Genomic DNA, 24,456 nt, shown 5'->3' with positions numbered 1-24,456 from the left:
GTGTCGTTGGTGTTCAGACAGGTTAGCCACGGAAAACATTACATCCCAGTATACTGAATACACAATGGGTCAGATTACAAATGATGTGGAGATGCCGGTGATGGACTGGGGTTGACAATTGTAAACAATTTTACAACACCAAGTTATAGTCCAGCAATTTTATTTTAAATTCACAAGCTTTCGGAGGCTTCCTCCTTCGTCACCCTAACCACATCAAAGAGGCCATCCCTTATGGACAGGCCATGCGAATACACAGGATCTGCTCAGACGAGGAGGAACGCGATGGACACCTACAGACGCCCTTGTAAGAACGGAATATGACGCTCGACTCGTCGATCGACAGTTCCGACGGGCCACAGCGAAAAATCGCATAGACCTCCTCAGAAGACAAACACGGGACACAACCAACAGAGTACCCTTCGTCGTCCAGTACTTCCCTGGAGCGGAGAAACTACGCCATGTTCTCCGCAGCCTTCAACATGTCATCGATGACGACGAACACCTCGCTAAGGCCATCCCCACACCTCCACTACTCGCCTTCAAACAGCCACCCAACCTCAAACAGACCATCGTTCGCAGCAAATTACCCAGCTTTCAGGAGAACAGCGTCCACGACACCACACAACCCTGCCACGGCAACCTCTGCAAGACATGCCAGATCATCGACACAGATACCACCATCACACGAGGGGACACCACCCACCAGGTACATGGTTCATACTCCTGCGACTCGGCCAACGTTGTCTACCTCATACATTGCGGGAAAGGATGCCCCGGAGCATGGTACATTGGCGAGACCATGCAGACACTGCGACAACGCATGAACGGACACCGCACAACAATCGCCAGACAGGAGGGTTCCCTCCCAGTCGGGGAACACTTCAGCAGTCAAGGACATTCAGCCTCCGATCTTCAGGTAAGCGTTCTCCAAGGCGGCCTTCGAGACACACGACAACGCAAAATTGTCGAGCAGAAATTGATAGCCAAGTTCCGCACCCATGAGGACGGCCTCAACCGGGATCTTGGGTTCATGTCACGCTACATGTAACCCCACCAGCGAAAAAAAGTTATCTGTTTTTAATACAACTGGACATTCTCTCTCTCTCTCTCTCTCTCTCTCTCTGCCTTTCGGGTCTCTTTCTCTCTCTGTCTTTGTAATCTGACCCATTGTGTATTCAGTATACTGGGATGTAATGTTTTCCGTGGCTAACCTGTCTGAACACCAACGACACCTTTGATTGCTGTGATCGTCTCCCAGCCTATATATGCTATGCGTTTTTAGAACCCTTCACTCACCTGACGAAGGAGGTAAGCTCCGAAAGCTTGTGATTTAAAATAAAACTGTTGGACTATAACCTGGTGTTGTGCAAGTCCCTACATTTGTCCACCCCAGTCCATCACTGGCATCTCCACATCTTTGAAAGTCATGATTGAATCTGCTTCTGCCACCCTTTCAGGCAGCGCATTCCAGATCATAACTATTCGCTGCATAAAGAAGTTTTTCCTCATCTCGCCTTTGGTTCATTTGCCAGTCACCTTAAATCTGTGTTCTCTGGTTCTCGACCTTTCCGCCAATGGGAACAGTTTCTCTTTATTTACTTCATCTAATCCCTTCATGATTTTGAACACTTCTATCAAATCTCCTCTCAACCTTCTCGGCTCTAAGGATAACAACCCAAGCCTCTCCAGTCTATCCACGTAACTAAAGTCCCTCATTCCTGGAAACATTCTAATCTTTTCTGCACCCTCGCTAAGACCTTCACATCCTTCCTAAAGTGCGGTGCCCAGAATTGGACACAATACTCCAGTTGTGGCCGAACCAGTGTTTTATAAAGTGCAACATAATTTCCTTGCTTTTGTACTCTATTACTCTATTTATAAAGCCCAGGATCCCGTATGCTTTTTTAACCGCTTTCTCAACCTGCCCAGCCACCTTCAAAGATTTGTGCACATATACCCCCAGATCTCTCTGTTCCTGCACCCCCTATAGAATTGTACCATTTAGTTTATATTGCCTCTCCTCATTCTTCCTGCCAAAATGTATCGCTTTGCATTTCATCTGCAACGTGTCCGTCCATTCCACCAGCCTGTCTATATCCTCTTGAAGTCTATCACTATCGTCCTCACTGTTCACTACTCTTTCAAGTTTTGTGTCATCTGCAGATTTTGAAATTGTGCCCTGTACACCCAAGTCCAAGTCATTAATAGATATCAAAAAAAGCAGTGGTCCCAGCACTGACCCCTGAGGAACACCACTGTATACCTTCCTCCAGTCTGAAAAACAACCATTCACCACTACCCTCTGTTTTCTGTCCCTTAGCCAATTTCGTATCCATGCTGCCACTGCCCCTTTTATTCCATGGGCTTCAACTTTGCTGACAAGTTATGTGGCACTTTATCAAACGCCTTTTGAAAGTCCATATACACAATATCAACTGCACTGCACTCATCAACCTGCTCTGTTCCCTCAACAAAAAAACTCAATCAAGTTAGTTAAACACGATTTCATAAAATGATAGAAATTTATGGCACAGTAGGAGGCCGTTCGGCCCATCGTGTCTATGCCAGCCGAAAGTTCTATCCAACCCAATCCTACTTTCCAGTTCTTGATCCGTAGCCGTGTAGGTTACGGCACTTCAAGTGCATATCCAAGTACTTTTTAAATGTGATGAGGGTTTCTGCCTCTACCACCCTTTCAGGCAGTGAGTTCCAGACCCCCACCACCCTCTGGGTTAAAAAAAATTCTCCTCAACTCCCCTCTAATCCTTCTACCAATTACTTTAAATCTGTGCTCCCTGGTTATTGACCTCTCTGCTAAGGGAAATAGGTCCTTCCTATCCATTCTATCTGGGCCCCTCATAATTTTATACACCTCAATTAAATCTCCCCTCAGCCTCCTCTGATCCAAAGAAAAAAAACCCAGACTATCCAGTCTCTCCTCACAATTTGCCTTTAACAAATTCGTGCTGGCTTTCCTTTATTAATCCATACTTGTCAAAGTTACTATTAATTTTGTTCTGGATTATTGTTTCTAAAAATGTCTCCACCACTGAGGTTTATCCTTACATCCTTTTTTGAACAAGGGTGTAACATTTGGAATCCTCCAGTCCTCTGGCACCACCCCCATATCTAAGGAGGATTGGAAGATTAAGGCCAGCACCTCCGCAATTTCCACCCTTAACTTCCCTCAGCAACCTTGGATGCATCCCATTCAGACTGGGTGACTTATTTACTTTAAGTACAGCTAGCCTTTCTAGTACTTCCTCCTTATCAATTTTTAGCCCATCCAGTATCTCAACTACCTCCTCTTTTACTGTGACTTTGGCAGCATCTTCTTCCTTGATAAAGACAGATACAAAGTACTCATTTAGTACCTTGACCATGCCCTCTGCCTCCATGCGTAGATCTTTTTGGTCCATAATCGGCCCCACACCTCCTCTTACTGCCCGTTTACCAATTAGAATCATAGAAGTTTACAACATGGAAACAGGCCCTTCGGCCCAACATGTCCATGTCGCCCAGTTTATACCACTAAGCTAGTCCCAATTGCCTGCACTTGGCCCATATCCCTCTATACCCATCTTACCCATGTAACTGTCCAAATGCTTTTTAAAAGACAAAATTGTACCCGCCTCTACTACTGCCTCTGGCAGCTCGTTCCAGACACTCACCACCCTTTGAGTGAAAAAATTGCCCCTCTGGATCCTTTTGTATCTCTCCCCTCTCACCTTAAATCTATGCCCCCTCGTTATAGACTCCCCTACCTTTGGGAAAAGATTTTGACTATCTACCTTATTTATGCCCCTCATTATTTTATAGACTTCTATAAGATCACCCCTTAACCTCCTACTCTCCAGGGAAAAAAAGTCTCAGTCTATCCGACCTCTCCCTATAATTCAAGCCATCAAGTCCCGGTAGCACCCTAGTAAATCTTTTCTGCACTCTTTCTAGTTTAATAATATCCTTTCTATAATAGGGTGACCAGAACTGTACACAGTATTCCAAGTGTGGCCTTACTAATGTCTTGTACAACTTCAACAAGACATCCCAACTCCTGTATTCAATGTTCTGACCAATGAAACCAAGCATGCCGAATGCCTTCTTCACCACCCTATCCACCTGTGCCTCCACTTTCAAGGAGCTATGAACCTGTACTCCCAGATCTCTTTGTTCTATAACTCTCCCCAACGCCCTACCATTAACGGAGTAGGTCCTGGCCCGATTCGATCTACCAAAATGCATCACCTCACATTTATCTAAATTAAACTCCATCTGCCATTCATCGGCCCACTGGCCCAATTTATCAAGATCCCGTTGCAATCCCAGATAACCTTCTTCACTGTCCACAATGCCACCAATCTTGGTGTCATCTGCAACCTTATATGCCTATAGAAGACTTTTGGATTTCCTTTTATGTTAGCCGGCAGTCTATTCTCGTACTCTGTCTTTGCCCCTCTTATTTCCTTTTTCACGTCCTGGATAGTTTATGTAGTCACTATATTTTGAATTCTTTTTGCTGCTGCTTAATGCAGAAGCCGAGGATAAAACTGGCTAAGAACAGAATTGGAGCAGGAATAGGCCACACAGCCCCTTGAGCCTGCTCCGCCATTCAGTAAGATCACGGTTGATCTTCGCCCTCAATTCCACTTTCCCGCCCAAAAGGCGACCAAAGGACAGGAGCAGTTGGAAATAATGGCCATTTGTTGTAACCTTCCTCCTCACTCTTGAAACCACATTTGCATAAATACAACGCTGGCCCAATCTGGTGTAAAGTTCATGCAGCGTCCAGTACCAAGCAAAATTGGTTGTAATATGTTTTCCATTTGCTGCATGTCCAAGGCTGTATATGAGGATAGATCCTGCTGGTATCAGTGGACTGAGTCTGGTTGTGAACTGGTCAGTGGTGCAGATTCTCTGATAAGTTGTTTATTTCATTTAATGGTTCTTTATGCAAGGCTTTCCTTTATTCATCTTTCCTATTTCTCAGTTTAATTTTGGCGCAAATAGAGATAAATGGGTTTGATCTAATAGCCATTACAGAGCCATGACCAAGGTTGGAAACTAAATATTCCAGGGTACTTGATGTTTCGGAAAGATAGGCAGAATGGAAAAGGAGGGGGTGTAGCCCTGATAATAAAGGATGAGATAAGGACAGTAGTGAGAAAGGATCTTGGCTTGGAAGACCAGGAAGTAGAATCAGTCTGGGTGCAGATAAGAAATAACAAGGGGCAGAAAACACTGGTGGGAGTAGTTTATAGGCCCCTGACAGTAGCTATACTGTTGGACAGAGTATTAATCGAGAAGCTTGTAACAAAGATAATGCAGTAATCGTGGAGGACATTAATCTTCATATAGACTGGGCAAATCAAATTGGCAAAAGTAGTTTGGAGGACGAGTTCATGGAATGGATTTGAGACAGTTTCCTAGAGCAATACGTCATGGAACCAACCAGGGAACAGGCTATTTTAGATCTTGTATTTCGTAATGAGGCAGGGTTAATTAATAATCTCATTGTAAGGGATCCTCTGGGGAAGAGTGGTCATAATATGATAGCATTTCACAATAAGTCCGAAACTAGAACCTTAAACTTTAATAAAGCCAATTACATAGGTATGAGGGGCGAGCTGGCTAAGGTAGATTGGGAAATTAGAGTAAAGGGTTTGACGGTAGAGAAGCAATGGCAAACATTTAAAGAAATATTTCATAATTCTCAATGAATATACATTCCATTGAGAAATAAAAATTCCATGGGAGAAGTGATCCATCCATGGCTAACTAAAGAAGTTAAGGATACTATTGGATTAAAAGAAGAAGCCTATAATGTTGCCAAGAAGAGTAGAATGCCTGAGGATTGGTAGAGTTTTGGAAACCAGCAAAGGATGACCAAAAAATTGATAAAGAGGGAGAAAATAGAATATGAGAGTAAACTAGCAAGAAATATAAAAACAGATTGTAAGACCTTCTACAAGTATGTAAAAAGGAAGAGAGTAGCAAAAGTAAACGTTGGTCCCTTAGAGGCTGAGACAGGAGAAATTATAATGGGGAATAAGGAAATGGCAGAGACATCAAACAAATATATTGTATCTGTCTTCACAGTAGAAGACACAAAAAACATACCAGAAATAGTGGGGAATCAAGGGTCTAATGAGAGTAAGGAACTTTAATATTTGTAAAGAAAAAGTACTGGAGAAATTAATGGGACTAAAAGCCGACAAATCTCCTGGACCTGATGGCCCACATCCTAGGGTTCTAAAAGAGGTGGCTGCAGAGATAGTGGATGCATTGGTTTTGATCTTCCAAAATTCCCTAAATTCTCGAACGGTCCCCGTGGATTGGAAGGTAGCAAATGTAACCCAGCTATTCAAGAAATGAAGAAGAGAGAAAACAGGGAATTACAGGTCAGTTAGCCTGACATCAGTCGTTGGGAAAATGCTGGAATCCATTATTAAGGGAAGTAGTAACAGGGCACTTAGAAAATCATAATATGATTAGGCAGAGTCAACATGGTTTTATGAAAGGGAAATCGTGTTTGACAAAACTATTAGTTTTTTGAGGATGTAACTAGCAGGCTAGATAAAGGGGAACCAGTGGATGTAGTATATTTGGATTTCAAAAGGAATTTGATAAGGTGCCACACAAGAGGTTGTTACACAAGATAAGGGCTCATGGGGTTGGGGGTAATATATTAGCATGGATGGATGATTGGTTAAAGGACAGAAAACAGAGAGTCGGGATAAATGGGCCATTTTCAGGTTGGCAGGCTGTAACTAGTGGGGTGCTGCAATCTATATTAATGACTTAGATGAAGGGACCGAGTGTAATGTATCCAAGTTTGCTGACGTTACAAAGCTAGGTGGGAAAGTAAGCTGTGAGGAGGACACAAAGAGTCTGCAAAGGGATATAGACAGGTTAAGTGAGTGGGCAAGAAGGTGGCAGATGGAGTATAATGTGGGGAAATGTGAGGTTATTCACTTTGGTAGTGAATACCTCACCCTGGGATGAGAGGGTTGTCCTATGAAGAGAGGTTGAGTAGAATGGGCCTTTACTCTCTGGAGTTCAGAAGAATGAGAGGTGATCTCATTGAAACATATAAAATTCTAAGAGGGCTTGACAGGGTAGATGCTGAGAGGCTGTTTCCCCGGCTGGAGAGTCTAGAACTAGGGGGCATAATTGCAGGATAAGGGATTGGCCATTTAGGACCGAGATGAGGAAAAATTTCTTTACTTGGTTGTAAATTTTTGGACTTCTCTACCCCAGAGGGCTGTAGATGCTCAGTCACTGAATATATTCAAGGCTGAGAGCGATAGATTTTTGGACTCTAGGGGAATCAAGGGATATGGGGATCGGGCGGGAAAGTGGAGTTGAGGTCAAAGATCAGCCATGATCATATTGAATGGCGGAGCAGGCTCGAGGGGCCATATGGCCTACTCCTGCTCCTATTTTTTATGTTCTTATGTTCTTTAGTCAGTAAAGTCAACAAAATTAAAATTCCCAGGAAAGTTTTGAATAATGAAAGAGAGGAGCCAATCATGGCCCTGTTCGAACTGCCAGATATGCTATTTATTTGTATGCTAATTACATATATATAAATCCAAGCAAGTTTAGTTTCTCAAATTGCACTTTAAGTTCAGTTTCTGTTGAATCTGTATTTTGGATTCATGGGATCCCCTTCTGTGTTTAACTTGCTGATACATGGAGCACTGGGTCACCTCCTGTTAAACATTTCAAAATGCAAACACTGTCATTTTGAAGTTTTGTGTTCCTGACACCAGTGATGATTTCAAAGTGCAGGTTTCTTTGCCTCAATTTCATTCAGTGCTGGTAGAAGATCAGGTCTCTTTAAGACCAAGTATTTTTGAATCACAAATTTAAAAAGTCGTGTTTTATTTTCATGTAAAGCCATTATTTAAGATTACATGGCTAAGAAGTCATTTTGCATTGATCAGAATATTTAAATCTACTTGTAAAAAAATCCTTAATTTAGTTGCAAAACTCGCAATTGAGCCATGTTCAGGGGGAACGGAGAGACAGATAGAGAGAGAGAACACCAGGGGGTAGGACAGAGAGAGTGTGAGAACACCAGGGGGTGGGACACAGAGAGAGAGAGAGAAAACACCAGGGGATGGGATAGAGAGAGAGAGAGACAGAGAGAACGAGAACAGCAGGGGCTGGGACACAGAGAGAGAGAGAGAGAAAACACCAGGGGGTGGGACAGAAAGAGAGAGCGCACCAGGGGGTGGGGCAGAGAGAGACAGAGAGAGCACTAGGGGGTGGGGCTGAACGAGAGAGCACCAGGGGTGGGGCAGAGAAAGAGAGAGCACCACGGGCTGGGACAGAGAGAGCACCAGGGGGTGGGGGAGAGCAAGAGAGCACCAGGGGTGAGGCAGAGAGAGAGTGCTTGCCTGCAAGAATCATAAAGATTTACGGAACAGAAGGAGGCCACCCAGACCATCGTATCTGTACCGGAAGTGTTCTAAAAACAAGCTGTTACTTGCATTGCGTCCGAGAAACCTGCTGTTGCCCAGGAAGTTATAGTTTCTGAAGAATAGGAGATGCTAACTGGGATTAAGCCCAGATAAGAATGTGAGACTAGTTCCTGTACATTTGTGATTTTGGTCCAGGGCTAAGAGAATTAATGTTTTGGCAGCAGTTGTTGTCCAACTATCTCTGTAACCTCCTCCAGCCCTAGAACCCTCCCATTCTGCTACTTGTCCCCTGACTCCACGTGCTCTGACCTTAGCCATGAGTCTACAATGCGGTACCATATCGAAGGCCTTTTGAAAATCCAAATATATTACATCTACTACATTACCCTTGTCTACTTTTTTTGTTACTTCTTCAAAGAATTCAGTAAGGTTGGTCAAGCATGACTTTCCCTTCAGCTTGCTCTGAAATACTGTATAAAAATATGGTTTTCTGCTCATAGCAGTGTTGCTGGGAAGATGCAGCATTGAGTGTGGGACTGTTAGAAACACATCTGTGATGAAAAGGTCCCGATCTGGATGTCATCACTCCTCATGTTTTTATATACGTACGTGCGCGCACCCCCCCGCGCACCCCCCCCGCGCACGCCCCCGCGCACCCCCCCCGCGCACCCCCCCCGCGCACCCCCCCCCCGCGCACCCCCCCCGCGCACCGCGCACCGCCCCCCACGCACCCCCCCGCGCACCCCCCCGCGCGCACCCCCCCCCCGCGCACCCCCCCGCGCACCCCCCCCGCGCACCCCCCGCCTCACACCCCCCCCGCGCGCCCCCCCGCGCGCGCCCCCCCCCCCACGCGCACCCCCCCCCCCCCCCACGCGCACCCCCCCCCCCCCCCCACGCGCACCCCCCCCCCGCGCACACCCCCCCGCACACCCCCCCGCACACACCCCCACACACCCCCACACACCCACACCCACACATATATAAATGACTACCCACCACCGGTACCAATTCAGATTTGGAGAGAAGTCGATAACTATTGAAAGGGACCCATTCTGATATAAAGTTCTCCTACAGCTAGTAATAGTCTCACCGTTCTCCCTGCTGTCCTGAATCAAGGAAGGAACTTCGTCTTTAAAATAATTTATGAAAAGAGGAATGAAAGTGTTGGGTTTGGTAAGCAGCTAATAGAATAGCTGGACATAACTTCCGGACAAAGTCAAAACGAAATTTTAAAATGTTTTAAAAAGGTGGAATTCATGGCTGTAAAATAATGAACTCTCCTTTCTTCAGCTGATTGAAGATCTTGGCATGTGATAGCTGGCCGTTATAATTCATTGGTGATTGCCTGTGGATTTTCCTATTCTCCCCGTGGGAAATGGCTTCCATCTCCTGACACTGCTGCCAGTGGGCATTGCCCGGGAGAGGGTCCCCTGTGGGCATTGCCCGGGAGAGGGTCCCCTGTGGGCATTGCCCGGGATAGGGTCCCCTGTGGGCATTGCCCGGGAGAGGGTCCCCTGTGGGCATTGCCCGAGAGAGGGTCCCCTGTGGGCATTGCCCAGGAGAGGGTCCCCTGTGGGCATTGCCCGGGAGAGGGTCCCCTGTGGGCATTGCCCGGGAGAGGGTCCCCTGTGGGCATTGCCCGGGAGAGGGTCCCCTGTGGGCATTGCCCGGGAGAGGGTCCCCTGTGGGCATTGCCCGAGAGAGGGTCCCCTGTGGGCAATACCCGGGAGAGGGCCCCCTGTGGGCAATGCCCGGGAGAGGGCCCCCTGTGGGCAATGCCCGGGAGAGGGTCCCCTGTGGGCATTGCCCGGGAGAGGGTCCCCTGTGGGCATTGCCCGGGAGAGGGTCCCCTGTGGGCATTGCCCGGGAGAGGGTCCCCTGTGGGCATTGCCCGAGAGAGGGTCCCCTGTGGGCAATGCCCGAGAGAGGGTCCCTTGTCGGCAATGCCCGGGAGAGGGTCCCCTGTGGGCGGGGCCCGGGAGAGGGTCCCCTGTGGGCGGGGCCCGGGAGAGGGTCCCCTGTGGGCGGGGCCCGGGAGAGGGTCCCCTGTGGGCGGGGCCCGGGAGAGGGTCCCCTGTGGGCGGGGCCCGGGAGAGGGTCCCCTGTGGGCGGGGCCCGGGAGAGGGTCCCCTGTGGGCGGGGCCCGGGAGAGGGTCCCCTGTGGGCGGGGCCCGGGTGAGGGTCCCCTGTGGGCGGGGCCCGGGTGAGGGTCCCCTGTGGGCGGGGCCCGGGAGAGGGTCTCCAGTGGGCAATGCCCGGGAGAGGGTCCCCTGTGGGCAATGCCCGGGAGAGGGCCCCCTGTGGGCAATGCCCGGGAGAGGGCCCCCTGTGGGCGGGGCCCGGGAGAGGGCCCCCTGTGGGCGGGGCCCGGGAGAGGGCCCCCTGTGGGCGGGGCCCGGGAGAGGGCCTCCAGTGGGCAATGCCAGGGAGAGGGCCCCCTGTGGGCAATGCCCGGGAGAGGGCCCCCTGTGGGCGGGGCCCGGGAGAGGGCCCCCTGTGGGCGGGGCCCGGGAGAGGGCCCCCTGTGGGCGGGGCCCGGGAGAGGGCCCCCTGTGGGCGGGGCCCGGGAGAGGGCCCCCTGCGGGCGGGGCCCGGGAGAGGGCCCCCTGCGGGCGGGGCCCGGGAGAGGGCCCCCTGCGGGCGGGGCCCGGGAGAGGGCCCCCTGCGGGCGGGGCCCGGGAGAGGGCCCCCTGCGGGCGGGGCCCGGGAGAGGGCCCCCTGCGGGCGGGGCCCGGGAGAGGGCCCCCTGCGGGCGGGGCCCGGGAGAGGGCCCCCTGCGGGCGGGGCCCGGGAGAGGGCCCCCTGCGGGCGGGGCCCGGGAGAGGGCCCCCTGCGGGCGGGGCCCGGGAGAGGGCCCCCTGGGGGAAATGGCTCATGTCAGCGAACTTGTGTGAGAGGTTTCATTTATGAACCTGCTCTGTACCACAATGTGTAGCTTTTTTTAAAACAAAATTAACGTGTAGCTCAAATGATAGAATTGTTTTCAGCATTAAATCTTTTTGGTCATAATTGACAAACTTGCTAAACTAGTTTTTGAGTGAAAAGCAACTCAAGGGTCGGCTTTGGGTCGCCATGTAGTGCATCGAAACGGAAACTCACCGAATGTGATGGTACAAAGAGATCTACTCTGAACGGGGCTGTTACACAACTTCTCTGGAGGAAGGTTTCATTTGCTTGAGTTATTTCACACGATCTCTTGAGTACGGCTACACCTGTGACATATGGTGTCGTTTTCCATTGAGTAACACGGGTTTCATTCTTTGTTATTTGTTGTGCGTGCTGGCTGTGGCAACACTAATAATAGTGAAACACAAGGAAAGTGATATTCACTCTTTCTCAGAGCTGCCTTTCCCAAATCTGCCATGGCTGAGTGTCGGGTTGTTTGGATTTTGCTTACTGATTTTGCACCATTTAGTTTATTGGTTTCCCAAAACCTAAACAATCAGTGCCCTCCCCTTCTCAGCCCCCTCCCCCCTTCTCTGTCTTTTTAACACACGAGCTCTGTTTTTGCATTGCTCATCACTTCAGTGAGGCTGTTTGGTCTTCCTGGCTAATCCCAGGGTCCTCCTTGCACAGTATTCCAAAACCATCTTCAGCGTGGTTTCCATAGTCAGTTCAAAAACTTTGAGAGGGTGTGTGACGACCTAATGGGTAAAGAGATAACCAGGTGTAACACTAAACCAGATGAACCAGAAGGTCCCTACCTGTACTGAGTTAGCTCATTTCAGCAGAAACTGAGATTGGCCTCAGCAGCTGTGGGCTGGGGAGAGGAAGGGAAACTCTGCTCCTGATCGCTATCCAGTGACTCCTGCTACAAAGTGTATGTGGATATCGGCTGAGGGCTTGATTGCAAGCAGCTTAGATTTCCTCCATGGATGAATGTGGTATGACTCTATGTTGAGAAAGTGCCTTCAGGAGAGGAGCCATGGAAAAAGCTAATTTCACAAAAAGAAACACTTGCACTTGGAGTATCTCTCTTTCCTGGACATACAATTCCTAGGTATACTTCTAATTCCCCATCAGTGTCTTGTTATTTCTTTCATTCTTCTTCCTCCTGAGATCCTTCTTGGTCTTTACGAAGTCAAAATTGAAATTCACTTCCTTCCTTCACCACCCAAGCTTGTGTATCATCAGGATCCAGCAATAAGGGCAGCATCACGGCTTTCCCTAACACCTCTGTTCTTAGCATCATTGATGTCTCTAGTTCTCATTGCCTCCTTTGTGATATACTCCGACAGAACTGAATGAGGTGGGTCATGATAGACTCCTGTCTTCACTTCAACCATCTTGACAATTTCCCTCCAATCACCACTTTAGTCTCTCCAGCCATTCACTGGAGTCCCAGCAAATCCCAAACATTGTTTCTTTACATTGAGTTGTATGTGTGCTCAGAAAAAAGTGTGAGAGTAAATTCCACAATAATCTGTGAATAACTCATTTGTTTTCATTCTCTTGGTAAAGGAGGGACAGTTTTGTCTAAATGGTGCCAGCAGATGTTGACTCAGTGCTAATGGTTGTGGTGTTGGAGCAGGATTCTTCCTTTACCTAAAGGGCACGCTCCATCATTTTGTGTCTTTTGGCCCACTTTGAAGAGAAAATTTATATTGGGAAGTGTAGGAAAGACCCGGCTGACTTTGGGAACATTTCCTGAGAGAACAGTTTTCGATTGTATGATGGTTCATTATTTTGAAACAAGGACTGTGAGTGAAGTGAAGTTCTGCAACCAAGTGAAACAGATTCCATAATGGCCAAAATGGAAGCTGAAACAAAATGGAACTGACTAAGGAAGAAAGAGTGTTCCAGTGGAAGCAGGAAGGAGAGGCCAAAGCCCATGTTAGAAATTCTTACATTTCTGCAGGGGTTCTCCCAATCTCTTGTAACACTGTTTAACACTATTACCTAATTAAAAAAATCTCTAGATGCTGTGACTAAATTATATCCCAAACTCCTGACATTGAGCAAAGGCTTTCTGTGCAGTAAACTGCTAGGCAGCTTTGGCTTTACAACACTTCACATCTCTGCTATTTGTGAGATATGGTGGTCACAACATCATTTTTTTTATATATATAATAATTTTAATGCCATTTGTTGTTATCAGTGTGAGTTAGTATTGTGCATGTGGTTCAGAGCAAACTGATACATGCAGGGTTTTTATTTGTTCTTGGGATGTGAGTGACACTGGCAAGAGAGAATATGTTGTTCATCCCGAGTTACCCTGAAGGTATTAATAGTCAACCACATAGTGTGGGACTGGAGTCAAGTAGGCCAGACCAGGTGGGGTAGGGTAAGTTCTTTTCTCTGAAGAACCTTAGTGAACTAGTTGGGTTTTTATGACAATCCAGTAGATTTTATGGTCATTTTCTGGTGCTAGCTCATAAAATTACCAGATTTATTGAATTCAGTTTTTCAACTTGCCATGATGGGATTTGAACTCATAACCTTTGGGTTGCTAGTGTGGCCCTGGCTATTTATGGAACTGTCGTGCTCGTATAGAATCATAGAATGGTTACAGCACAGAAGGAAGCCATTCGGCCCATTGAGCCCATGCCGGTTCTTTGTAAGAACAATCCAGTTAGTCCCAGTCCCCCGCTCTTTCCTCGTAGCCCCGCAAATTTTTTCCCTTCAAGTATTTATCCAATTCCTTTTTGAAAGCCACAATTGAATCTGCTTCCACCACCCTTTCAGGCAGCGCATTCCAGATCATAACTACTCGCTGCGTAAAGAAGTTTTCCCTCATGTCGCCTTTACTTCTTTTGCCAATCACCTTAAATCTGTGTCCTCTGGAGCTGGAACATATTGGGTAAAGTTGGGTGGAAAGTTTGATAAAACTCCCATTAATGACTATGATGGTGTTTTTGTCGGAGGTTGTGTGATCAGGGTTGACACAATCCAGTAAAATAATCATAGTTAAACATTCAAGGCAAAGAATAGGCATCTTTGGCATTTTTATGCAAAGTGATTGATGTGTACACCTTTTTGGAAGTTTGAATTCTACCAATTACTCAGGTGACACATTCAACAGGTCCAAAGTTTATTCCATCTGCATGTAACCTTGATAGTTAATTTGTAGTAGTATCCCAGTGGATGCAAATTGCTACCAAATCCCAATATCAGGTTGTCCAAGGTGTGGCCCATTCGCCACATGTAGCACCCAAGCCCTGGTAATTTGGCCATCCAGGCCCAGGCAGCTGTCCTATTTGCATTTATATTTCTTTTTTGCTGGTTTGTCCTGTTTTCTGTTCTTTCTAGTTTATCACATATAATCAGATTCTGCTATTTGCGTGAAATATTTATCACTGCTTACTGCGTATCTCAAAGTTTATGTGAATAGTGAATTAAAATTTTTTTAAAAATATGTATGCGTTTCAAAATATTAATTGAAGTATAATGATTAGTGTGAGCTAAATGGGGAGAGTTTCCACTCTGACAGGGGCAACGCAAAATCTCCTCCTCATTGCACTTTTACAAAAATCACTCAATCCCTAATTATTGGTACTTCCGCCTTTGATTATCATTTATTTCTTTTTTGTTTCTGTGCCTGGTTAAATGTTTTGTGTGTGCCTCTGGGACCTTTACATTTTCACTAGTAAAATCTAGTTTTGGATATGTTTTTGTTTAAAAAAAAGATGTTAGCAGAAATGGCTATATTTCATCTTATTTATCCTTTCACAGTTTGTAACTTCATGTGCCACGAGAAATGCCTGAGGAATGTGAAGACCCTTTGTTCATGTTTGGCACCAAACCTGGTAAAGGTAAGTGAATTCAGTGATTTTGGGGATGTAAAATTGGTTTAAGTCCTCTCAAAGCCTCAGTGCCCATTGGAGAGAGAAGTAGCATGTCATGTTTCATGGTCAGTGGCTTCAGAGCTGCAGTGACGCTGTCGCTGTCCGTGCCAATTGGATTATTGTTCATTTGCTGAATGTAAAAAAACAAACATCTTTCTGATGGGTTCATTCTGTTAAGCGCTTGTTAGAAGATAGGTTAGTGTTGCTGAAATACTTGTACATTATGGTTATTTTAAAAAAATGGATGTCCTATAAAGTACAATAAGAACATAATTCTGTGACTACTTATGGGAAGTGTTGCTGTGATATTATTTAAATCTATTTCATTTGCTGTTTTAGACAATTCTGAAATAGGTAACCACAAACACCCACACACTTTGCAGAATGTGTCTTGAAAACTAAAAAAATTCAAATCAATATTCTTTGAAGAATGGAAAGTAATACGACTGAAGTTGTAGTTTCAGTTAAGAGAAGGGAGCAAGGAAGGCTGATGCACAGCAACCTTCCAGAAATCAAATATATACAAAGAATTCTCTTGACGCTGACATTCTTTTTGTTTTTGTGATATGTTAGGTTTTTAATGAATAGTTTTGTTGAAACTGTGCATGCTGTGGGTTTTTATTGTGGGGAGCTTGGTAGAGATATTAGGACAAACATTCAGGTCACCATGGGTGATATTAGCAGGGCAGAATGGCGGCCGGAGAGCCAGATGGATTCTCATATTAACGATCTGTGCTCGTTCTGCATTGTATACAATCTTGTAGCCAGCCTAAAGTCCTCGCGCACCAACTGGGGAGAGCTTCATTTATATATTATAATGGTGTGATTTTCCATCCACTTAGGATGGGATTGGGCTGTGCAACGCGTTCGCCCATCAACAAGAGTGAACAAAAGAGGGGACAGGAAAAGAGGCTCTCACAATACAAACTTTCAGTGGTGCTGAGGGACTGATGAGGACTCACAGTTCAAACTGCTGTGAAATAATATATTCAGTGCACTTCAAAATCAACCTTTGGAATTCTTTACCCCAAAAAGCTGTGGAGGCTGAGTCATTGAATACATTCAAGGTTGAGTTAGACAAATTTTTGATCAGCAAGGGAGTTGAAGGATATGGGGAAAAGGCGGGAAAGTGGAGTTGAGGTAAAAATCAGATCAGCCATGCTCTCATTGAATGGTGGAGCAGGCTCGAGGGGCCGAATGGCCTACTCCTGCTCCTATCTCTTACGGTAACCTGCACCATTCATTTTAACTTGATATGCCAACTGCCACAGCTTGTGCCCCACCATGTCTATAGCCCACAAATAATGCTACTTGGCTCAGATTTGCCTGGAATCATTCAGAACACTTAATGCACCGTGTATTTGTGGAACGTAGAGTCCCATCAGCCACCCACTGGTTCCTCACTTGTGCTCACCATTTGTTTTTAATTTGTCGATGGTTCATAATTATTAATTTAATTCTCTTCTGCTTGGGATGTTCCTCTTTGTTTCTTTGCCACCGTATCTCTACCTGTTCAATTATATACTTCTTGCTGTTGAGGCCATTTCATGATTATTTTCTCAATTACTTTCACTCCCCATTAGAATCATAGCATGGAAGGAGGCCATTCGGCCCATTGAGTCCGTGCTGGCTCTATGCAAGAGCAATCCAGCTAGTCCCGTTCCGCGGCCCTATTCCTGTAGCCCTGCAATTCTTTTCCTTTCAAGTACTTATCCAGTTCCCTTTTGAAAGCCATGATTGAATCTGCCTCCACCACCCCCTCGGGCAGTGCATTCCAGATCCTAACCACTCACTGTGTAAAAAAGTTTTTCCTCATGTCACCTTTGGTTCTTTTGCCAATCACCTTAAATCTATGTCCTCTGGTTCTTGACCCTTCTACTAATGGGAACAGTTTCTCTGTGACCTATTCTGTCTAGACCCTTCATAATTTTAAATACCTTTATCAAATCTCCTCTCAATCTTCTCTGCTTTTCTTGATACACTTGGGTGTACAGAGCACAATTTCAGAATTTGCAGATGACTCAAAACTTGTAAGGGTAGTAAGCAGTGAGGTGGATAGTGATAGACTTGAAGAGGATATAGACAGGCTGGTGCCATGGGTGGACATGTAGCTGATGAAATTTAACGCAGTAAAATGTGAGGTGATACATTTCAGTAGGAAGAACGAGGAGAGGCAAATAAACTAGAGGGTACAACTCTAAAAGGGGGACAGGAACAGAGAGATCTGGGGGTATATGTGCACAAATCATTGAAGGTGGCAAGGCAGGTTGAGAAAGCGGTTAAAAAAGCATACGGGATCCTGGGCTTTATAGTGGCATAGAGTACAAAAGTATGGAAGTCATGATGAACCTTTATAAAACACTGGTTCAGCCATAACTGGAGTATTGTATCCAGTTCTGGGCATCACACTTTAGAAAAGATGTGAAGGCCTTAGAGAGGGTGCAGAGGAGATTTACTAGAATGATTCCAGGGATGAAGGACTTGAATTATGTGGATAGACTGGAGAAGCTGGGGTTGTTCTCCTTGGAACAGAGAAGGTTGTGAGGAGATTTGATAGAGGTATTCAAAATCATAAAGGGTCTAGTCAGAGAATATAGAGAGAAACTGTTTGCATTGGCAGAAGGGTCAAGAACCAGAGGACATAGATTTAAGGTGATTGGCAAAAGAACCAAAGGTGACATGAGGAAAAACTTTTTATACAGCGAGTGGTTAGGATCTGGAATGCACTGCCCGAGGGGGTGGTGGAGGCAGATTCAATCACGGCCTTCAACAGGAAACTGGATGAGTACTTGAAAGGAAAAAACCTGCAGGGCTATGGGGATAGGGCAGGGGAGTGGGATCAGCTGGATTGCTCTTGCACAGAGCCGGCGTAGACTTGATGGGCCAAATGGCCTCCCGTGCTGTAACCTTTCTACGATGCTAAGGAGAACAACCCCAGCTTCTCCAGTCTATCCACATAACTAAAGTCCCTCATTCCGGGAATCATTCTAGTAAATCTTTTCTGCACCCTCTCTAAGGCCTTCACATCTTTCCTAAAGTGCGGTGCCCGGAACTGGACACAATTCTCCAGTTGTGGTCGAACCAGTGTTTCATAAAGGTTCATCATGACTTGCTTGCTTTTGTACTCTGTGTCTCTATTTATAAAGCTCAGAATCTTGTATGCTTTTTTAACCGCTTTCTCAACCTGCCCTGCCACCTTCAATGATTTGTGCACATATACCCCAGATCGCTCTGATCATGTAGCCCTTTTAGAATTGTGCCCTGTAGTTTATATTGCCACTCCTCGTTCTTCCTACCGAAATGTATCACTTTGCATTTTTCTGCGTTAAATTTCATCTGCCACGTGTCCGCCCTTTCACCAGCCTGTCTATATCTTCTTGAAGTCTATCACTATCCTCCTCACTGATCACTACACTTCAAAGTTTTGTGTCATCTACTAATTTGGAAAAGCAGTGGTCCTAGTACCGACCCCTGGGGAACACCACTGTACACCTCCCTCCAGTCCGAGAAACAACCAGGTTCACCACTACTCTCTGCTTCCTGTTACTTAGCCAATTCTGTATCCATGCTGCTACTACCCCCTTTATTCCATGGGCTTCAATCTTGATGATAAGCCTACCGTGTGGCACTTTATCAAATGCCTTTTGAAAGTCCATATACACCACATCAACCGCTTTGCCCTCATCTACCCTCTCTATTACCTCATTAAAAAACTCTATCAAGTTAGTTAAACAAGATTTGCCTTTAACAAATCCGTGCTGGCTTTCCTTAATCAATTCACACTTGTCCAAGTGACTGTTAATTCTGTCCCAGATTATCATTTCTAAAAGTTTCCCCACCACCGAGGTTAAACTGACTGGCCTGTAGTTGCTGGGTTTATCCTTGCACCCTTTTTTGAAAAAGAGTGTAACATTTGCATTTCTCCAGTCCTCTGGCACCACTCCCATATCTAAGGATGTTTGGAAGATTATGGCCAGTATCTCTGCAATTTCCACCCTTATTTCCTTCAGCAACCTAGGATGCATCCCATCCCGACCGGATGACTTATCTACTTTAAGTACAGCCAGCCTTTCTACTACATCCTCTTTATCAATTTGTAGCCCATCCAGTATCTCAACTACATCTTCTTTTACTGAGACTCTGGCAGCATCATCTTCCTTGGTAAAGACAGATGCAAAGTACTCATTTAGTACCTTGGCCATTCCCTCTGCCTCCATGAGTAGATCTCCTTTATGGTCCCTAATCGCACCCCCCCTTTTTTTTATTCGTTGATGGGATGTGGGCGTCGCTGGCAAGGCCAGCATTTATTGCACATCCCTAATTGCCCTTGAGAAGTCTGTGCCTTACTACCCGTTTAATGTTTACATGCCTATAGAAGTTTTGGATTCCCTTTTATGTTGGCCGCCAGTCTATTCTCGTACTCTCTCTTTTGCCCCTCTTATTTCCTTTTTCACTTCCCCTCTGAACTTTCTATATTCAGCCTGGTTCTCACTTGTGTTATCAACCTGACGTCTGCCCCTTTTTTCTGCTTCATCTTACTCTCTATCCCTTTTGTCATCCAGGGAGCATTTAGGGATGGGCAATATATTCTGCCTTGCCAGTGTCATGCACAGCCCCAAGAAAAAATGGAAAAGAAAACCCAGTCTTTCATATTGATTTATCTTATTCCATATCCTGATCACTGGCCTCCTTCACCAGCCACCATTGGCAATCAACGCAACTATATGTTGACTATATAACTATATGTTTCGCTTCACACCACCTAACAGTCTTGTTGTTACAAACAACAACTTATATTCATAAAGTGCCTTAAATGTAATAAAATGCTCCATAGCGCTCACAGTTTAGGGTTGAACCTAAGCAGATGGGGAATTTGGGGAGGTAACTGAAAGTCAGTTGAGGACATTGGTTTTAATGAAGTTTTTGAAGGTGGGGAGAGACGTAGCAAGGGCGAGGAGTTTAAGAAGGGGGTCCCAGAACATAGGTGAGTGTAGGTTCTGCCACTGATGGTAGAGCAAGGGAGGGCGAATGTGGAGTAGGGAAGGGTTAAAAGAGTGGAGAAAGCAAGCATGGATATAGGGCTGGAGGAGGTTGTAGAGGTGGGGTAGAGCCCAACATCGGCATGCGCAATGGTATCAGAGATCCAACAATAATAATATAATCAGCAACAAAATTAATTTTAAAGAAAAATTTGAGCACCCAACAGCAGTGGAACTGACAATGATTTCATGAGTTCAGGATTTCGAATTGGTTGGAAGACCACCTTGACTAGATTTTCTCAAACTGCCTTGGGTACATCTGCAACCTCGCGAAGCCATCCTTTTAAGCTTAAAAATTTGCCCAGGTAACCTTCCGGATTCCTCTTAAAGTTTCAGTGTTATTAAAGAGCCGAAGACAGTTTGTCTTTTTATCAGCGTTAATACTTACAGTTTCGGACCTGAGGAAACAAAGTTCCATACATGTGATTAACAACACTTGCTTAGAACCCGGCATTTACCGATTTAACTGCAGTGCATGCAGGGCAGTATAACTCATTGCTACCAGCTCACACCATTCTCTAAATCTGTACTGGTGTCAAATAAAGGTGCCTCCCAGATTGGCAGTGTCTCTCGGGGAGATCGGAATGATGGCTGGTGTGAGAAATGAAAAAAGCCCACAGGTGCAGCTAAGGCACATTGGGCTGAAATTCCTCCTGACAATTTCTGACACAAAAATCAGCCTAAATACCAAACAGAATTTCCTTTTTTATACTAGGATTACTCCCAGTGCCACGTGCTAGTGAGTATAGAAATAGGAGGATAGAACAAATGAAGGTGTGTCTGGAGAGATGGTACAGGAGGGAGGGCTTCAGATTCCTGGGGCAAAGGCTTTTGACAAGGTCCCACGTGGCAGACTGGTCAAAAAAGTAAAAGCCCATGGGATCCAAGGGAAAGTGGCAAATTGGATCCAAAATTGGCTCAGTGGCAGGAAGCAAAGGGCAATGGTCGACGGGTGTTTTTACAACTGGAAGGCTATTTCCAGTGGGGTTCCACAAGCCTCAGTACTAGGTCCCTTGCTTTTTGTGGTATATATTAATGATTTGGACTTGAATGTGGGGGGCTTGATCAAGAAGTTTGCAGATGATACAAAAATTGGCCGTGTGGCTGATAGTGAGGAGGAAAGCTGTAGACTGCAGGAAGATATCATAGAATCATAGAATCATAGAAGTTACAACATGGAAACAGGCCCTTCGGCCCAACATGTCCATGTCGCCCAGTTTATACCACTAAGCTAGTCCCAATTGCCTGCACTTGGCCCATATCCCTCGATACCCATCTTCCCCATGTAACTGTCCAAATGCTTTTTAAAAGACAAAATTGTACCCGCCTCTACTACTGCCTCTGGCAGCTCGTTCCAGACACTCACCACCCTTTGAGTGAAAAAATTGCCCCTCTGGATCCTTTTGTATCTCTCCCCTCTCACCTTAAATCTGTGCCCCCTCGTTATAGACTCCCCTACCTTTGGGAAAAGATTTTGACTATCGACCTTATTTATGCCCCTCATTATTTTATAGACTTCTATAAGATCACCCCTTAACCTCCTACTCTCCAGGGAATAAAGTCCCAGTCTGTCTAACCTCTCCCTGTAAGTCAAACCATCAAGTCCCGGTAGCATCCTAGTAAATCTTTTCTGCACTCTTTCTAGTTTAATAATATCCTTTCTATAATAGGGTGACCAGAACTGTACACAGTACTCCAAGTGTGGCCTCACCAATGCCCTGTACAACTTCAACAAGACATCCCAACTCCTGCATTCAATGTTCTGACCAATGAAACCAAGCATGCTGAATGCCTTCTTCACCACCCTATCCACCTGTGACTCCACTTTCAAGGAGCTATGAATCTGTACTCCTAGATCTCTTTGTTCTATAACTCTCCCCAACGCCCTACCATTAACGGAGTAGGTCCTGGCCCGATTCGATCTACCAAAATGCATCACCTCACATTTATCTAAATTAAACTCCATCTGCCATTCATCGGCCCACTGGCCCAATTTATCAAGATCCCGTTGCAATCCTAGATAACCTTCTTCACTGTCCACAATGCCACCAATCTTGGTGTCATCTGCAAACTTACTAACCATGCCTCCTAAATTCTCATCCAAATCATTAATATAAATAACAAATAACAGCGGACCCAGCACCGATCCCTGAGGCACACCGCTGGACACAGGCATCCAGTTTGAAAAACAACCCTCGACAACCACCCTCTGTCTTCTGTCGTCAAGCCAATTTTGTATCCAATTGGCTACCTCACCTTGGATCCCATGAGATTTAACCTTATGTAACAACCTACCATGCGGTACCTTGTCAAATGCTTTGCTGAAGTCCATGTAGACCACGTCTACTGCACAGCCCTCATCTATCTTCTTGGTTACCCCTTCAAAAAACTCAATCAAATTCGTGAGACATGATTTTCCTCTCACAAAACCATGCTGACTGTTCCTAATTAGTCCCTGCCTCTCCAAATGCCTGTAGATCCTGTCCCTCAGAATACCCTCTAACAACTTACCCACTACAGATGTCAGGCTCACTGGTCTGTAGTTCCCAGGCTTTTCCCTGCCGCCCTTCTTAAACAAAGGCACAACATTTGCTACCCTCCAATCTTCAGGCACCTCACCTGTAGCGGTGGATGATTCAAATATCTCTGCTAGGGGACCCGCAATTTCCTCCCTAACCTCCCATAACGTCCTGGGATACATTTCATCAGGTCCCGGAGATTTATCTACCTTGATGCGCGTTAAGACTTCCAGCACCTCCCTCTCTGTAATATGTACACTCCTCAAGACATCACTATTTATTTCCCCAAGTTCCCTAACATCCATGCCTTTCTCAACCGTAAATACCGATGTGAAATATTCATTCAGGATCTCACCCATCTCTTGTGGTTCCGCACTTAGATGACCTTGTTGATCCTTAAGAGGCCCTACTCTCTCCCTAGTTACCCTTTTGCCCTTTATGTATATCAATGGACTGGTCAGGTGGGCAGAAAACTGGCAAATGGAATTCAATCCAGAGAAGTGTGAGATGATGCATTTGGGGAGGGCAAACAAGGCAAGGGAGTACACAATAAGTGGGAGGATACTGAGAGGTGTAGAGGAACAAAGGGATCTTGGAGTGCATGTCCACAGATCCCTGAAGGTAGCAGTACAGGTAGATAAGGTGGTTAAAAAGGTAAAGAGGATGCTTTCCTTTATTAGCCAAGGCATAGACTATAAGAGCAGGGAGGTTATGCTAGAACTGTATAAAACATTGGCAAGGCCACGGCTTGAGTACTGCATACAGTTCACCACTTTACAGGAAAGATATGATTGCACTAGAGAGAGTACAGAGGAGATTTACGAGGATATTGCCAGGACTGGAGAATTTTAGCTATGAGGAAAGATTGGATCGGCTAGAGTTGTTATCTTTGGAACAAAGGAGGCTGAGGGGAGATTTAATTGAGGTATATAAAATTATGACAGGACTAGATAGAATGGATAGGGAGGACCTATCTCCCTTAGCAGGGGGGCCTGTGACCAGGAGGCATAGATTTAAAGTAATTGGTAGGAGGATTAGAGGGGAGCTGAGGAGAATTTTTTTCACCCAGAGGGTGGTGGGGGTCTGGAACTCACTGCTTGAAAGGGTGGTAGAGGCAGAAAACCTCAACTCATTTAAAAAGTAATTGGATGAGCAGTTGAAGTGCCGTAACCTACAGGGCTACGGACCAAGTGCTGGAAAGTGGGATTTTTAAAAATTCGTTCATGGGATGTGGGCATCGCTGGCGAGGCCGGCATTTATTGCCCATCCCTAATTGCCCTTGAGAAGGTGGTGGTGAGCCGCCTTCTTGAACCGCTGCAGTCCGTGTGGTGAAGGTTCTCCCACAGTGCTGTTAGGTAGGGAGTTCCAGGATTTTGACCCAGCGATGATGAAGGAACAGCGATGTATTTCCAAGTTGGGATGGTGTGTGACTTGGAGGGGAACGTGCAGGTGGTGTTGTTCCTATGTGCCTGCTGCCTTTGTCTTTCTAAGTGGTAGAGGTCACGAGTTTGGGAGGTGCTGTAAGAAGTCTTGGCGAGTTGCTGCAGTGCATCCTGTGGATGGTACATACTGCAGCCACGGTGCGCCGGTGGTGAAGGGAATGAATGTTTAGGGTCGTGGGAGAGATGCCAATCAAGCGGGCTGCTTTGCCCTGGATGGTGTCGGGCTTCTTGAGTGTTGTTGGCGC

General features: G+C 46.0%; 1 protein-coding gene across 1 annotated transcript in view; it reads left to right on the top strand.

The window, feature by feature from the left end:
* Positions 1-24,456, top strand: part of LOC137331248 (diacylglycerol kinase theta) — a 168,239-nt gene that overhangs the window by 3,325 nt on the left and 140,458 nt on the right. The window contains exon 2 of the mRNA XM_067994908.1: positions 15,099-15,178. Coding sequence (XP_067851009.1) covers positions 15,099-15,178 — 80 coding nt within the window. The remainder of the gene's footprint in view (positions 1-15,098; positions 15,179-24,456) is intronic.

Source organism: Heptranchias perlo, chromosome 1, assembly GCF_035084215.1.
Source record: "Heptranchias perlo isolate sHepPer1 chromosome 1, sHepPer1.hap1, whole genome shotgun sequence".
NCBI classification, from domain to species: domain Eukaryota; kingdom Metazoa; phylum Chordata; class Chondrichthyes; order Hexanchiformes; family Hexanchidae; genus Heptranchias; species Heptranchias perlo.
The sequence above is the reverse complement of the archived record's forward strand: the minus strand, read 5'-3'. Positions and strand labels throughout refer to the sequence as shown.